Source organism: Bos grunniens, chromosome 14 (genome assembly GCF_055505025.1).
Source record: "Bos grunniens cultivar Pamir isolate PY7600 chromosome 14, Bosgru_T2T1.0, whole genome shotgun sequence".
Taxonomy (NCBI): domain Eukaryota; kingdom Metazoa; phylum Chordata; class Mammalia; order Artiodactyla; family Bovidae; genus Bos; species Bos grunniens.
Window position 1 is genome coordinate 48,492,614 of NC_141178.1, and position 18,133 is coordinate 48,510,746.

The 18,133-nt window shown below is 40.1% G+C and overlaps 1 protein-coding gene across 18 annotated transcripts in view; it reads left to right on the top strand.

Moving 5' to 3' along the window:
- Positions 1-18,133, top strand: part of NCOA2 (nuclear receptor coactivator 2) — a 287,169-nt gene that overhangs the window by 250,247 nt on the left and 18,789 nt on the right. For 14 of the 18 annotated variants that reach the window (XM_086336624.1, XM_086336626.1, XM_086336631.1 and 11 more), the window contains 4 exons: positions 1,299-1,509; positions 4,061-4,267; positions 7,060-7,275; positions 10,372-10,501. In XM_086336624.1, coding sequence (XP_086192750.1) covers positions 1,299-1,509; positions 4,061-4,267; positions 7,060-7,275; positions 10,372-10,501 — 764 coding nt within the window. Of the gene's footprint in view, positions 1-1,298; positions 1,510-2,445; positions 2,603-4,060; positions 4,268-7,059; positions 7,276-10,371; positions 10,502-12,950; positions 13,102-18,133 lie in introns of those variants that run through there. The other 4 variants (XM_086336640.1, XM_086336641.1, XM_086336642.1 and 1 more) reach the window with 3 other exon arrangements.

The following is an 18,133-nucleotide window of genomic DNA, read 5'->3' on the forward strand; positions in this document are numbered from 1 at the left end:
GACTCTGAAACAAAGAGTCCAATAAAATATCACTTCATTGTATCCTTTCTTACTTGAGAAATTGTGTCCAGTAAAAAGACTTCCTAGATAGATATTACATTTGCCATAAATCGCAAAAAACTTAGTCCAGCTTCTCGTGTGTAGAATAAAACTATAAGCCATTCCGCTTTAAGTAAATTATATCATTTGAATTGCTAGTGTTAGACAAAAGGGTTAGTCATGGTCAAGGATTGAAAGTCCATCAGTGACTTTGGGGAAGTTACCTAACTTGTGTTTTTCCACCTACACATCAGGAAAATCATTCTTACCACTCTCTCCACTAGGAAATAATCTTGGGGTTTAACTTAGCCATTTTCTTGCATGGTTGGCACCATCTGATTTTAAATACTTGGCACCCAGATAGGTTCTACTTGAAAGAACATAAATTCAGTTGAGGTCTCGGGAAGAAAAGCACTAGCTGTGAAATAGTGGTGCTGCATACCATATTATTTTAATGTTGATAATTGAAATTATTTCAGGAAAGGGAAGAGTCATAAGAAACATGTTTATAGCTTCTATAAAGTCAAATTAATAAATGCAGTGATTGGAAATGACCTCCTGCCTCCCTGCATTTGTCCCCTAAGCTGATGAGGACTGAGAAAACCAGTGTCATTTGAAACTGAAAGTGTAAGCAGTAAAAAAAATAACACCACTCAAATGGAAAAGACGGGGCTGAGCGGTTCAGGGCTACTTCAAGCTCATTGTGCATTTTACCTCTTGCTCTTAAAAAAAAAAAGAAAAAGGAAAGAAAAACAAAGTTCTAAAGGGAAATGACCATTTACTAAATACTGATTTCGTGTAAACTTGGATCATACTTTCCACCCGTTTTTTGTTGTTGTTATTTCTTCAAGCGAGTTAACCACTAAACCTGGGCCTAGACTGTAAATCCTAGTACACACGTGGTTAATTAGAAATACTCATACTCATGATTAATTGAATTATTAGCATAAAATAAAGGGGAATTTATAAATTGCCAATGAATCCCAGTGCTGAAAGAGAGCTTTCTTTCTAATTCAGTCTTCTCTTTTTACCAAGGAGGAAATTAAGGGGCAGGAGATTAAATTATTTGTCCTTTGTCAATTTAATTTTTTGTTGTTGTTGTTAAAGATGATCAATAAACAGTGAGGCCCAAGGTTCGCATGTGTCCACATCTCATTTGGCTCTGGTTCCTTGTACCCTTTAGGCTGCAATTGCGCATGGGCCTGCGGCACCCACTCTTAGTGTAGGACTGGATAAACTCTTCTGTTTGTTAACTGCAGCCTGGCAGTGAGCTGGACAACTTGGAGGAGATTTTGGATGATTTGCAGAATAGTCAATTACCGCAGCTTTTCCCGGACACGCGGCCAGGCGCCCCTGCTGGATCAGTTGACAAGCAAGCCATCATCAATGACCTCATGCAACTCACGGCTGAAAGCAGTCCCGTGACACCTGTCGGAGCCCAGAAAACAGCAATGCGAATCCCACAGAGCAGTGAGTATGGGGTGTTGACGGTTATGCCAAGAAATTCCCATGTAATCACCATCAGAAACAGGGATTACTGAAATCTGATGCAAACAGCTTAGTCACTTCACAGTTTCTACGGTCAAATAGCACCATCTACTGTCCCAGCCCTTCAAAACAGTAGTCAGAGTGGATTCTAGTCAACGTGGCCTTTCTGCAGGCGCTTGTGGTTGATAGAGTCAGCACAGAGTGAGACTGGCCTGCGTAGATAAAAGTTCTTTGGATGATTGTCATACTTCGCTTCATTTCGGTTACTGCCTTCAGAAATGGAGTTTAAAATAGATTTTATGTGTTTTAATACATGACTAAACACTTAGAAAGTTATGCTGACTTTTTAGGAATAATACACTCACTCATAAAAATTTCTTAACCAGAATTGTAAATCTTTATACATTAAAGGGCTATACACATTAAAAATATCTTGTCCTATCTCTTTGGAATCCTCATATAAATATCAGTTTTACATGGAAATTTATCATAGAAATGATTTCTAAATGCATCTTAATTTGTGTGATATAAAGCTAGAAGACCTTAGACTATTTAATAAGATACAGTCTGTATCTCTTTTTCTTTTTTTCCATCCTTCACAGCTTGCAGGATCTCAGTTTCCCAACCAGAGGTTGAATCCTGGCCATAGCAGTGAAAGCCCCTTTCCTAAACACCAGGCCACCAGGGAATTCCCTTTTATTTTATGTTTTTGTAGGTTTAAGATGAAGTCTTTCTTCACTTAGTGAAGTGTGTGAACACTTACTTGGTTTACAAACTTTATAATTCCCTAAAGTTATCCAGTTGCTTTTAGGAGAAGGAAATATCTTTCCTGAACGAGGGATATATCTTATAGACAGACAGAGAACCTCTTTAGTGCTCGGATGATGAACATAATGATTTTTCCCTCTTCAAATACAGTTTGACCCAAATACAGCTTAGCTGCAGCTGCTGCTAAGTTGCTTCAGTCGTGACCAACTCTGTGCAACCCCATAGACGGCAGCCCACCAGGCTCCGCCATCCCTGGGATTCTCCAGGCAAGAACACTGGAGTGGGTTGCCATTTCCTTCTCCAATGCATGAAAGTGAAAAGTGAAAGTGAAGTTGCTCAGTCGTGTCTGACTCTCCGCGACCCCATGGACTGCAGCCTACCAGGCTCCTCCGTCCTTGGGATTCTTCAGGCAAGAGTACTGGAGTGGGTTGCCATTGCCTTCTCCACAAAGCTTAGCATCTGTTCTCAAAGCAGAAATGGCAACCATCAACCAAATTACAATGTATATTTGATTAGTAGATCTTTTCTTAAAGTGATTCCTGGTCTTCCTGAAAAGGGTAAAACAAAACAGAGTTTATGCTGGTTATGTGTTAGACCTGCCAGTTTGTTTGGGAATGGAAGGTTGCTTATGGCCCATGAGAGATCACAAAGTCAGAGAGTTGAGACATGAATAAGAAACACTCTACCAAGCCTATGCTTAAGACCCAGAGGAGTTACTGAAGGGCTGTGTGGAAACTCATGGGTTCTCCCCTTTCTGTACCTCCTGGTGTTGTTCAGACTATTGAATAGCATCCAGGTAGCTAAACCTGAGAAAGTCAGATTAAGTATATCCATAATTTTCATTCCAAATGATAATTCTTCTAAATAGTTTATTTCTCTTACTGATTGTTAAGGACGTTAGTATGTTTTAAATGTTCTGTTTCATGCTGTTTATATAATTCAGAGAAAATAAACTGCTTGATATTATTTTATATATTTGCTCTATGAATTGTAATCTACAATATCTTTGTTTTTGTAAAAACACTTAGCAAATAACTGGTTGTCTGTGTGATAGTATAGTGCATTGATGTAGTGCTTACTACACAATAAACTCTTATAAACTAATCATAGAATCCATTTCAAATATAAATAAATCTGGAATTTAAAGAATATGTATTTAGAAGATTTAACAGGCCTTTAGAAGATTTGACAGGGCCTGAGAGCTTTAATACTGACTTTTGGTACCAGAATTCACACTTAAAGACTTCTAACTTTCAATGAGAGTAGACATTTTTAGCCTAATTCTCTTCCTAGGAAAATCCAGTTAAAATATGACAGTCTCAGTCCAAACCACATGTGTCCAAGTTTGGTGCATTTGGAGATATTTATGGCTTCACAGCTGTGACAAAACAGTATTTCTAAATTCAAATAATATATGAAAAACATATTTGTAGTTTACTTAGCAAATACAATTGAATATTAGAAGTTGATATTGGGGAGAAAAATATACAATAAATAATAGACATGTTCTCCTTTTTTTTTTCCTTTGCTTTATTGCTCTGTGAGGTTGTCAAGAAGTAAATTAGAGACATGTTGATTAGATTGCAAGTCTGTGTTTGGACACCCCATGTTCTTTTTGTCTGTGAATTTGTCTTTATGTAAGCAGCTGGTCCCAGACATGCATACCTTTGTGATTTTACAACCGACATTTCCCCTGAACACTGCTTCTGTTACTATTTTCCATTATCCTCTATTAACCTTCAATTTTCATTTGTTTTCTCCCTAGCTTTTAATAACCCACGACCAGGGCAACTGGGCAGGTTATTGCCAAACCAGAATTTCCCACTTGACATCACATTGCAAAGCCCAACGGGCGCTGGACCTTTCCCACCAATCAGAAACAGTAGTCCCTACCCAGTGATACCTCAGCCAGGAATGATGGGTAATCAAGGGATGATAGGAAACCAAGGAAATTTAGGGAACAGTAGCACAGGTAAGGGCTCAAATGGGCTGTCAACTTTTTATTGGTGGGTTATTCAACTTAATGATGTATTCCTCCAACATCCAAGTAGTAGAATTTTTCGTGTGAAATTTTTTATGCTAGAAACACATTTGAATGTAAGAAAATTCTGCAGATTTTCACTGTGAGCGTGGTATATGAAGAATTGGAAAGCCTCCCAGTAGGCTGACCTTTTTATGCTGTGATCATTGTTTTTACAAGGGTTCTAGTTGCTCGCTAATCCTACAGTAAAAACTTATTTCACTACTATTCCAGTTACTATTTTAGACCTTGTAGTGCTTTATGTAGAAGAATTTGCTAGCTTTTTGTGATAATCTGCTGACAACCCCAAAAGTGTGTTAGTGTTAATCACTCAGTCGTGTCCGACTCTTTGCGAACCCATGGGCTATAGCCTTCCAGGCTCCTCTGTCTATGGAATTCTCCAGACAAGAATACTGGAGAGGGTAGCTATTCCCTTCTCTAGATGATCTTTCCAACTCAGGATAACCCCAAAACTCCCTATTAATTGACGATTTGTGTTTCATGAATTTCAGAATGAAAGTATAAAATTCCACCAACCTTTTATACTTGTAACAATAGCAGTTCTCATTCTGAAAAATATTAATTAAGAAAATGAATTTTAAGTGGTAGTGTGGTTAACCTAATAGTAGCTGATCCAAGAATTCCATTGTTTAAAATGTATAAGGTTGCCTGTGATCTGGTTTGACCCTTGACCTGCTGTGGCTTAAGGTGTCTGCCAAGTTTCCCACGCATATTCCTAAGTGGTAGTCATCCCCATAGCAGCTGCCATACTCCCAAACCTCCTTCCAGTTCAGGCTAGGAATCACTGCAGCAGCATTGATGGCTATAACCACCGTGTCCTGTACCCTCTGGGTATCCCGCACCCTTAGGATGCTGAGCTTTCTAATGAAGTCCTGCTCACCGTTTATAACTGGAGACAAAAGCATTGAAAGAAACATGTTACAAAAAGAACTTATATTCATAGGTTTTAATTCTTGGCAGTTTTTTTAGCTTAGTGTGTCATCCCTGTAATCACATTTCCATTCAGATAAGTAAAAATAAGAGTTCAGTTGAAAGAAAAAAGATGGGTTTTTTTTTTCTTTTAACTTTCTGTTGTTGGTAAGCAGTTCACATGGGAAATGTGAGCTATGTTGTATTAAAATAGTTTATTCATTCAACAGATATTTACTGGGTACCTACTAGATGTGCCAGACACTGACTACATCACTAATTATTTATTTGCAGAAACAATGCCATATTGATCTTATATTATTTTTAAGATAAAGTATTGATTTATATAAGTAAAATGTTGACTCATGAAATTCTGTCAGAGAAAAGGAGCCAATAGTTTATTAAAGGTGGCTCCTTATCAGTGAAATGCAACATCTGGGTTCTTGGAGAAACATTAGGAATTTAGGGACATACCTATATTCAAATCTAGGCAGCCTGGAGATGCCTGGCATCCAGACTATAAAGATCAAGCAGTGTCTGTGCTTTGCTTTAAAAAAAAGAAGAAAACATGAAAGAGACTACCCTGGTTATAATTACATTAATATTTCAAATTATGGATTATTTTCCCTTCTGCTTTCTAGACTTTATATAATCTTGTTATATTGATTAGATAATAGATTTTTTGAAAAAGAAAATGTCTTTTCTCCCATATCTTTATATCATTCAAGTCTAGTCTTCAAATGGTTTTTAAAATATGTACTAATATAATATTGTCCTAACTTGTTCAGTCTAATTACACTTAACTCTTCATCGTCCTGATGAGGTACATTCTCATTTCACCAGTGAAAAACCACCCACAATACATGCTCTCCCCATTTCTGAAATATACCCTGTTTTTAGTTATTATCATAATTAAAGTCAATGCAAGTCACATCTTTGAAAGCAGAACTGTTGCACATCCTTTATTAAACACTTCAGAACGAAGGGTCCTCACTTGGGGTTCTTCCCCTTTAGGATACCAAGTTTTAGCCCGTGTCTGGCCATCGCCAGCATCCTGGGGCCAGAGAGAGCAAGCACGTGATCTGCCAGCAGTGTGTGCTCTTCTCACTGGTGTGTGTGGTTGCGCAGCTGTTACTATCTCAAGCGTAAGAGGATTTTTACAAATCTGTCCCTACCCAGTCTAGATCTACATCACCAGCAACGAGGTGGTCCAGGCACACCGAGGCAGCCGGCGCTTCCTTGCCGTGACCACAAAGAACCAGAGTGGATGCTCTCATTCCCCCGGCTTCCAAGGCTGTCTCATTCAGCTTTGAAGCTTAACAAATTGTAATGCTCAGAAAGGGATTTGAGAATTTAAAGTCTGGCCAAGGCTTCACGGGATATTCTCTGTGATTTGGGTTTAGAATTAGAATATTGATTATCAGTTTTTACCTTGTTTCTCTTGGCCTCACCTCCCTTTTGGAAAGTAAAGCATTGACGTGTATATCAGCTAATGTGATTCACTTCCTGAGGAAGGAAGTTGGGGTTCTCCACACGCCACAGCACCTGTCTCTTAAGTACATATGGGAACAACTGTAACAGCTTTTCCGAACTGTAAAGAGTGGCAAGTCTGTGTTGTGAAAAACTTCATAGTAATTGCCAGCTTGTGTTTCTTACCCAAGGCCCACATCTGGCCCGGCGAGGGCGTGAGCTGTCGGGTTAACTGTGTATTAAGAACAACTATCTGTCTCGTGTAGAGTAAGAGCGTCTAGTGTTCCTGCATCTTGACTATGTTTCCGGTCACCACATCTCTGTCTTCTCTGCCTTGCCTGTAGGCATGATTGGCAGCAATGCTGCCCGGCCCACCATGCCGTCTGGGGAGTGGGCGCCCCAGAGTCCTGCCGTGAGGGTCACCTGTGCTGCTACCAGCAATGCCATGAACCGGCCGATCCAAGGAGGTATGATTCGGAACCCAACAGCCAGCATCCCCATGAGACCCAACAGCCAGCCTGGCCAAAGACAGATGCTTCAACCTCAGGTCATGAATATGGGTAAGGTGGTTCCTGTACTCTTCGCTTTTCAGTTTGATGCATTCTTAAAAGGAGAGAGGAACAGCTCCTTAAGTTCTGTCAGGCTTGTCATTTGAGGTTTAGGGAATACCCCCCGCCCCATCACTGCCCCCCACCACCCTGTGTCAAGCTATCAAATGTGGGATTTTGCTGAAGATCTCTGCACAGGTCATAGAATTGCAGGATTTCCAGTAAAATAAGATAACTCACTACCTTTATGATGTTTCATTTTTGCTTGAAACTATCCGATTTCAACTTTTACAGGGAATGGATTACACTGTAACACTAGAAATATCATATAGATGATATTTTAAAGAAGCATTTCAATGGTACAGCAATGTCCCTAACTCTGCATGGTCATCAGGACCTTAAAATGCAGATTTCTGGGCACTACCCTAGACTAGGTGGGCACGGTGGTAAAGAATGCACTGCCAATGCAGGAGATATAAGAGAAGCGAGTTCAGTCCCTGGGTCAGGAAGATCCCCTTGAGAAGGAAATGGCAGTCCACTCCAGTATTCTTGCCTAGAAAATCCCACGGACAGAGGAGCCTGGCGGGCTATAGTCCATGGGGTCACAAAGAGTCAGACACGACTAAGCACAGCACATTTTACCCTAGACTGTTACACAAGACTCTCCCAGGTCTTCACTGAAAGAGCAGGGTCTTACAGAGCAACTCAGAACATATAAGGATCACTAGAGTTGTTTGGATACAGTTCACATGTTATTAAAATTAATGATCAGACACATTGTTTGATACCATTTATATGAAATGTCCAAAACGGGCAAATCTGTAGATAAAGTAAGATTAGTGGATTCCTAGGGCTGGGGCTTTGTGGGGAGAATGGAGAGTTACTCCTGATTACATTATGAGGTTTTTTGGGGGTGGGAGGATGAAAACATCCTAAAATTGATCATTGTGATGGTTGTACAGCTCTGCAACTACACTAATAGACACTGAATCATACAGTTTAAGTGAGCTAAGTATATAGTATGTCAATTATATCTCAATAAACGATTATTTTTTTAAAAAACTTAATGTAGCTCATTCTTGTTTCTTAATATTGACATACTAACCTTCCACTTGTCTGTTACCATAATTCAGATAAGGTGATGTTTATATACTTTTTCATATACTTAGATAGTGCAGGATGTTGTTATTATTTAGTCACTAAGTTGTGTCCAACTCTTTGCCACCCCATGGACTGTAGCCCGCCAGGCTCCTCATCCATGGGATTTCCCAGGCAAGCATACTGGAGTGGGTTGCCATTTCCTCCTCCAGGGGATCTTCCCGACTCAGGGGTGGAACTTGGATCTCTTGCATTATTGGCAGGCAAGTTTTTTTTACCACTGAGCAACTGGGGAAGCCCAGAGCAGGATGAGTAAACGCTAAGTCAATACCAGAAAGATGCCAGGATGGTTTTGACATAATAATGCAGAATGGTCATCCCGCCCTGGCATCGATTTTCTTTTCTAGTTGTTTAATTGCTCAGCACATTTTGGCTTATTGTTTCTGAGATGACATTCATGTTGCCTTTCTATAGAAAGTGTACTTCCAATTAATAATGCACGATTCCTAAATGTAAATTCACATAATTTGAGACATGCATGAAAAATACTAAAAATGGCCAGATTTCCATGCAGAAATACACTGGGAAATTTCTAAAATACTTCATTCATTCATTTAAAAATCATCATAGTAAATCCTTTCTGTCCAGAAATTTCATTTATCCTCAGTCTTTCTTCATGAATGACACATAGCTTTTGAGCTTGAAAAATGGCTCTTTGAGCTTCATTGTGTAGCTGAATTGCTCTGATTTTTAATAAACTCATAAAAGCTGTGAACTCAACAGAAAAGTATCTATTGTAATGGGAGACAGGTCCACAGACAGTGATAATATAATCATTAAAGAGCTCATATCGTGCATTAGCTTTAAACCTCTACAAAGAATTCCTAAGAAAGAGCATGTCTGAGTTGTCTGAGCCCCCTTTCTACTCCTGTCTTACAAGCACTTCGCAAAATTATGTCCAGGACCGTGATGCCCTTTTAGGGGATCTGCAAGGCCAAAACTATTCTCATAATAATATAAAGATATTATTATTCTCTCATGGACGCACAATAGAGTTGGCTTAAAAAAAAAATCTTATCTGTGTTGCAAACAAACAACTCATAGAAAAATAGGTCAGATTTGTGATTACCAGAGGGGAGGGGAGGGCAGGGAAAGGCAAGCTGGTTGGAGGTGGTTTAAAGGCACAGATTTCTATTATAAGATAATTTCTAGGGACGTAATGTATAACATGATCAATGTAGCTAACACTGCTGTATGTTATATATGAAAGTTGTTAGAGTAAATCCTCTTGACAGTTCTCATCACAAGGAAAAGAATTTTTTTCTTTTTTTTCATTGTAGCTATTTGAGATGATGGATGTTCACTAAATTTAATGTGATCATTATTTCATGATGTATGTAAGTCAAATCATAGTGCTATACACCTTAAACTCACATAATGCTGTGTGTCAATTATATCTCAATACTACTGGAAGAAAAGTCTTGTTTATAGCATAGTGGATTTATTATGATGATTTTTAAATGAATTAAGAATCATTTTTTTCTATTTTCCAGTTTTAATTTTCAATACAGTAAACAGCAGTAAGATACACCCCACTTACACAAAAGCCTGTACGTTAATAAGAATATAAAGTCTGCTTGGAGAAGGCCATGGCAACCCACTCCAGTATTCTTGCCTGGAGAATCCCATGGACAGAGGAGCCTGGCAGGCTACAGTTCATGGGGTTGCACAGAGTCGGACACAACTGAAGTGACTTAGCATAAAAATTTCTAAGTACAAGGAGTTTGGAACTGCTCATCTAGAGTCTCAAAGTGGGTGATTAGCCTTGATATTTATTGCCGTCTTGTTCTATTTCAGAACAAGAATTCTATCTTATTATTTCCACCTAATTATTATTATTTCTGTCTTTTCTATCAGCCAGGTATTTCTCTTTCTATTCCATAGCTGAAACAGACACTTCGCTGATTACAAGTTATAAGATTCAGGGGTTGTTTTCTTCTCCCTTTTCAGGGCCATCTGAACTGGAGATGAACATGGGGGGACCTCAGTATAGCCAACAACAAGCACCTCCAAATCAGACCGCCCCCTGGCCTGAGAGCATTCTGCCAATAGACCAGGCACCGTTTGCCAGCCAGAACAGGTGAGCACTCGGGAGGTCCCAGAGAGCAGAGTTCACGAGTTATCTCAGCCCTAGGCCAGAAGTTAATCTTATCCTTTTAAACACTTGGTGCCTGACCCGTTTTCATGTATTCAAACTATATCACTTACTGGTCTGGGAGTGCAGGAGGTAAGGGAGGGAGGGGAATCCAAAAATCAGTTTAACTGAGCATATGCCTTCAAAGATGCTGCAGTTTAGTTGGAAAATAAAATATGTAGACTAATAACTAATATGAGCTAGCATGTACTATAAATGGGGTGATCATTCAATTGGGGTGATTGGGGAAAGCTTCAGAGTTGATGAGAAGTATCACTGGGACTTCCCTGGGTGTCCAGTGGTTAAGACTCCATACTTCCGATGCAGAGGGCACAAGTTCAGTCCCTGGTCAGGGAACTAAAATCCCACATGCCACGCAGTGTGACCAAGAGATTTTAAAAAATGTAGAAGAAAGGTATCATTTCAATGGGCAGAGATGGCAGGAAGCCAGTTCATCTGGCAAAAGCAGTATAATCAGAGGCTTAGAGGTTACAGAAACCACACAATATGTTTAGGGTAACAGAATCGTCTAGTTTTATGCTTCATATACTTTACCACATTAAAAAACAGTATCAGAAGATTTAACTGGAAGAGTAGATTAATAAAGGAACAGATTTATAGAGGGTCTTAAATTGCAAACTCTGAAGAATTTGGCCTTTTTTCTTTAAGCTGTTGAAGTTTTTTGAAAAAGAAAGTGGTATATATGATCAAATTTGATTGTTTTTTGATTCTGATTATTAGTCTCATCATTTTTGTTTCTGTGTAGGCAATCTTTTCTAATTGCTTTTGAAATATTTCTGTAACTGCTATACTGTAGTTTTATTGTAGTGTGTCTAGGTGTGAATTGATTTATTTATACTGCTTAGTGTTTGGTATATCTTGTGCTTGTTTTTTAAATCTGTCAATTTGTGTGTCTCATCAGTTCTAGAAATTTAGGCATTATCTCTCTATACTGCCACACTTCCATTTCCTTTATTCTTTCTGGGATTCTGGCAAGACACGTTAACTTTCTACATTAGATTTTTTTAAAACTCATACCCTCCTTATTTCTTTATCCATCTTCCATTTTCCATCTCCTTGTCTCTCTGTACTACATTGAGGATAATTTATTCATATGTATATTTCATTAATTATCTCTTTAGCTATGTTTGATCCAGTTACATTCTTCATTCCTAAAAGTTCTATTTGCCTTATTATTTTTCATGGTTTCTTGTGGTTTGCTTATTTTTGACTCCACCTTTATGTCTTTAAACATGACGTTCATCCTTTGTTTCTGCATTTCTTGATTTGGGAGTTCCAGTATCTGGATTCCTTGCAGGTGTAAATCAGTGACTGACTCTTGCTTCTGGTGGCCCATTCCCTGAGTATTATGGCAGTCTTTCACTGGGAGTTCTAGTTACTCTTGGTCAATGAAACACTGGGGTTAAAACTGAGGATACTTTTTCTTAGGAGAGAATTTGCGTTGGTCTCTGCAGGGGTGAGGGTTCCGCTCACCAGTTTGCTCAGAGCAGCCCAGCCCCCCGACACACACACCATCAACTCTTTCTCGTGGCTGTGGCCCAGCGAGCCCCGACTCTTGAGGATAAAATCCACCTGTCCCCGGGGGCTTAGGTGTGGCTCAAGTTTTAGCTCGAAGGTGGTTGTTCCATTATTCCCTGGAAAGACGACATCACAGTTGTGTTATGTGCTAATCTCAGGGTTAGCAAAGCACTGGAAGCGGGTGGCTCGCAGGCGACCCTGAGGCCTGTATCATGGTGCTGCTCAGCCAATTGTGTGGGCACAGAGCCCCGAGGGAGGGAGATAATTCACGTACTGAGCCCGAGTCAGCATGGGAACATAAAGGATGCAGGCAGTGTGTTCTGGGAAGTAAACATTAGGAAACAACTGGAGAAATTTGGTCTTGAGGCTCTCATGTGAAGAGTTCAGGTTGGAGGCTAGCGAGGACCTCGCTACAGACTGAACTATTTTGTCCTTTGGAGGTTGTTCAAATCTAAAATTATAAAGTACTTTTATCAAATTCACTAATAATAAAAGCAGAGTTTCTGAAACTTCATAAGGCTAGAATATTTCCAGAGCTTCTTGTTTTTAAAAAAACAAACAGGTTTTAAAATGACTCCTACCCTGAGATGAAATGCTTTTGTGTAGCTCAGAATTGTGTTGTGGAGCCTGTTTTCCTTCTGTATCTTAAGAGAATGATGCAGGATTCAGGGCACTCAGTGAAGTTTTTAAAAAAAAAAAATTAAATAGCATAAGGTGAATATGAGCTTAACAATAGGCTGGGTGAGAAAAAGCTGGGGACTAGTTATTTCACTGAAAGAAAAGACCAGGGCAACTGCTTAACAGCTGTTTAGGGAGCTAAGAGAAGGTGCTCACCAGCTGTATTCCATTTACTTAGTAGGAGAAACTAGTGTGTTCAGACCCCCGGTGCCTGTGCACCACTTGCGGGGTCTCATTGGACGGCAGTTCTGAGTGGAGTCCAGGATTCTACGTTTCTGACAAGCCCCAAGTGATGCTAGCACCGCTGCTCCTCCACTGTACTTCGCAGGGGAGAACATCAGAAGAACCACAGTCAGAGTGGCTCTCACTGGACTGGGTACCAAGGGCGGTGTGTGGCCTGCATCACTGGGTTTGCTTGGGAATAGAGCATCATATAAATAACCACTGTAGTCATCCTTAGAGGTGGTACTTTCTCAGGGTCCTTCCAGCTCTTTAAGTCTGATTTCATGGTGTCAGTGAGTGTGTGCATTTTCTAAATATGTTTATTTGGTTTGTTAAAAACATACCCATGTCCATGGAAACTTGCACACAGTAGAAAACGTTTTGGATGAAATATCTAAGATTAGTTTCTAGGGGAAAACTAGGCCCAAAGTTAGGATTTTCACTGTTGCCCAAGTTGAGGAGGGTTCTGTTAAAACAAAAATGGGGACTTCCTGGCAGTCAAGTGGTTAGGACTCTGCGTTTCCATGGCAGGGGGGCATGGGTTCAATCCCTGGTCAAGGAACTAAGGTCCCACAAGCCACAGAGAGAGGCCAAACAACAGCAACAACTAAAAAACAAAAGAGGAGAAATGCAGAGTATATGCTGAAGCCAGTGAGAGTCGGCTGCTCAGCGTGCCGGGGCATTTCTGTGGCTCTTCTCTGACCCTGTTCTCATGTTGTTGGTATTACTGTCAGTTTTCTTTATATAAGAACTCTGTGGACAGAACCGAACATTTTTACTATTTTTAAAGTTATTTCAGCTTTTCTAGCCACTTAACTCCTCTTCTTTTATTTTAAATAATTCAATTAGAAGAAATTTATGACCAAATTTATGGTAGTCTTATTGTCAAAGAAATCCAGAGATGATGGACAACAAGGGTTCTAACCACGTCTCTCTTTTTAAATAAAAGAAAAGCAGTGATTTTTTTTAATCCCCTTTGTAAACATTAATATCACCATTAATATTTAATATTTTTCCTGCCTACCTATTTAGAAGTAGATGTTTTCATGTTTCATGAGCCCAGCATTAGTTATATATACACATTTCAAAAAGAGAGTAGTTTAGCCCTTAAATTTCTAACATATTCACATCCTCATTTATTTATAATTTTATTTCCATTGGCTGTCATTTCATTGTGGTTTTTTTTTTTTTTCCCTTTTATTCATCTGGTAGGTAAAAGAGATATTTAAAATATAGCCCCAAATGTATAGATGATTTTTTTATAATTTCTGTTGGATGTATGTAAAAGTGAACAGTAGCTGCCTTTCATGAAAGACTTTCTTTCACATTAAGTTCAGAATTTCTGAGGTAATTTGGTGTTCTTTTGTTTGTAATGTGCCTAAGAGTAAAGTTTTCTTGGTTGACCATTAATTTCTTATCATATAGTAGCTGCTACTTTTTTGCAAAATTTTGAAAATACAAGTAAAAAGTGATGGTAATGTTCCAATTTCTCAAACAATAGCTCAGAATTTGTCTTTTTCCCCTTATCACCATCTTTAATGTCCTGGTAGTCTATAAATAAATGTACAGATTTCAATAAATAAGGTTTTATCATATGGTATCCCTTACATGTGGAATCTAAAAAGACATGATACAAATAAATTTATTTACAAAACAGAAAGAGACTCACAGACTTAGAAAACCAACTTATGGTTGTTGGGGGGGAAAGGATAGTTAGGGAGTTTGGGATGGACATGTATATATTTAAAATGGATAACCAACAAGTACCTACACAGGGAACTCTGCTCAATGTTATGTGGCATCCTAGATGGGAGGGGGGTTTGAAGGAGATGAATACATATATATACGTATGGCTGAGTCTCTTTGCTGTCCACCTGAAATTATTACAACGTCATTAATAGGCTATACTCAAATAGAATATAATTTTTTTTAATTTTTTTAAAAAAGAAAGATTTTTATTGACAATGGACCTGTCTTCTGCCGGTTCATTCCTTACTGCTTTGCCAGCCTGGGGCTTCTGTGTGTTCTTCCATTTATTCCTCTGAACTTCATCCTTGTCTTAATACTATATTTGTCAGCCACCATCTAGATTGTAACTGTATTTATAATTGCCCAAAATGTAAGAAAAAATTTTCTCCCATCATATTGGCAGTCATTTATAAAGGTGGAATTGAAAGTCCAGATCACTATTTTTTCTATAAGCCAAACGTATTATGTTTCTCAAAGAAGTGTTGTGACTCATGGTATGCCCAAATTTATGATACCAAGCCACAATGCAATATATTTTTATGAACATAAGACTGTATTTTTCTGAACATAAGGTATGATAACTTGGCTAGATCAAGAACCTCTTATTTTCACCAACGGGAACTTGCTAAACTTAACACAGTTCGGATACCGAGCCAACAAAGAGACTGAAGGTGCTCACCAGGCACAGTTGAGGTTTGTGAGTAAATGCCAGCATCAGGTCAGCACAGCGCAGTGAGTGGGCCTGGAGTCGAGAGCAGAGTGGGCATGGCCGGGGGTGACTGGAGGAGAAACGCTGAGCCTGGAGGGGAAGGATCACAGATGCAGGAGGGGGTGGGAACATGGAATGGGAAGTCTTGGCATTATGGCGGGTATACAGCATCTTCTAGGAAAAGGCCGGCTGCCCAGGGCAGCTGGGACCCACAGGGAAGCCATAGGCTCTACGCTATACTGGGACAGGTTAGGCTTTACTGAAGTGTGTGTGTCCACCACCACCAGCACCCTGTCCCAGGGCCTGGGATTTTGTGAGTCCGCTCAGTAATGGGAACAGGAACCTGGCAACATCGTATCAGGAGAATTAGAGACTGTAAGCAGGTATCCCCAAGGCCCCAGCTCAAGTTGAAGAGGGCTTTGACCAAAGTAGGAATCTAGGTCATACATTAGCTTAACTTTTTTAATTAGAAAAAGAAAAGGAAATCATGAGACCAAAAAATAGGTTATTATGTAGGAAATCACTTAGATGCCAATGAACGTTTGCAGTACTTTTTTTTTTCTCTGTATTGGGATGTGCCCTCCCTGGAGTGGAGTTGTCTCCCACGATACCGGACAGGGTCTCCTCTTCCAGCTGACGCCAGCAGATGCATACAGGGCACCTGCCTTCCCACAGAGCTCCTGCAGCCTCACTCCATTTAAGAGGGACCCGAGTTCATAGTAGAGATCTGGGGTGGGGGCTCTGGCTGTGTGGGGATTTAAAGCTTGTGAAGAAACAGAAGTTGAAAATTATGAAGTAAAACTCAAGAAAGAAAATATTAACTAGCATCTTTGGGGAATGAGGTTTCAGGCCTAAGAGAAGGTGGTAAATAGCATCCACTGTCGGCTGACTTGAGCTCTTTTTTCATAAAATGTATCACATCTGAATGTTGGTCATTCCTCTCTGGGGAATTTCCTCTGCTCTTTGCTTCCGTGACATGCAGTGCTGTGGTTTTTCTCCTTCTTGTTGCCGGTGTTCTGATCTGCTCCTTCCTCCCACTCCTTAAGTGTAGAGTAATCTGATCACAGTTGTGTTTAGATACTTAATTCTGGGAGCATGTGGAAACAGGAAGGGTCCAGTCTATTTGGGTGCTTGACGTCTTCCTGAGAACTGAGGCCCTGGCGGCAAGGCCTCTTATGGTACCTGTCAGGTCATGGGATGCAAGCTCAGAGAGCCAAGGACTACAGGCACACAGTTTAGTGAAGGGCACACTTACTGGGTGATTTTCTTCACAAATGACTGGGGCTAATGAAGAGGGTAGATTATTTCTAAGTGCACTGGGTTAGAACTGTTCGAAACTAACTATTGGCGTAAATCCTCAGCATTTCAGGATTCTAGGCCAAAATGGCACAGAACTAGCTTTAGGAAACATGGCCTGTTATCCCTATGTGAATCTATCATCACTTAAGAATGAGGGTGCTGTGCTTAGTCGTTCAGTCGCTTCCCCCTCTGCGACCCAATGGACCGTAGCCCGCCAGGCTCCCCTGTCCATGGAGATTCTCAAAGCAAGAATACTGGAGTGGTAGCCATTCCCTCCTCCAGGGGATCTTCCCAATCCGGGGAATGAACCCAGGTCTCCCGTATTGCAGGTGGATTCTTTACCAGCTGAGCTACCAGGGAAGCCCTAAGAATGAGGGTGCTTACTTGTAAACTTCATTCTCTACAAAACATCATGTAGTACCTCTAAGAGGACAGATTAGAGGATCATTTCCCCTTTCAATATTTGAGTAACTCAGAAACTCTTTTTAACTCCCAAGGTTGTCAGTTAATGTAAATCACAGGACTTTATTATACCATTGAATTTGGAGTGTAGTGTTACAGTTTTATCACCTAAAATATACAACAGACATAATCTGCATGTTCATGGTCGACTTTTCGTGACTAACTTGGTAGCCTGACAGCCACACTTCTTGAGGATTTTCATAAATGTTTGCAAATCCTACTTATGCATGACGGAGAAATATCCCATTAGTCCAGCCAAGTGCAGTCTAATGGCTAATGGCAGCTGAGTTCAAAAAAAGTAATGGAGCTTTCATGCTCACTGTGTCCCTCAGATGGGTCATTCAAGTCTGGTGAGAAATGAAACTATGTAATCAATTAGTCTTTCCTGCTAAAATCCTGGAAACTCCTTGGACTACTTCAGTTCAGTTCAGTCACTCAGTTGTGTCTGATTCTTTGTGACCCCATGAATCGCAGCACACCAGGCCTCCCTGTCCATCACCAACTCCCAGAGTTCACTCAGACTCACGTCCATGGAGTCAGTGATGCCATCCAGCCATCTCATCCTCTGTCGTCCCCTTCTCCTCCTGCCCCCAATCCCTCCCAGCATCAGAGTCTTTTCCAATGAGTCAACTCTTCACATGAGGTGGCCAAAGTACTAGAGTTTCAGCTTTAGCAACATTCCTTCCAAAGAAATCCCAGGGCTGATGTCCTTCAGAATGGACTGGTTGGATCTCTTTGCAGTCCAAGGGACTCTCGAGTCTTCTCCAACACCACAGTTCAAAAGCATCAATTCTTCAGCACTCAGCTTTCTTTACAGTCTGACTCTCACATCCATACATGACCACTGGACAAACCATAGCCTTGACTAGACGGACTACTTCAGGGCAAAGCAAATATATGAGTATATATGCTAGAAGAGT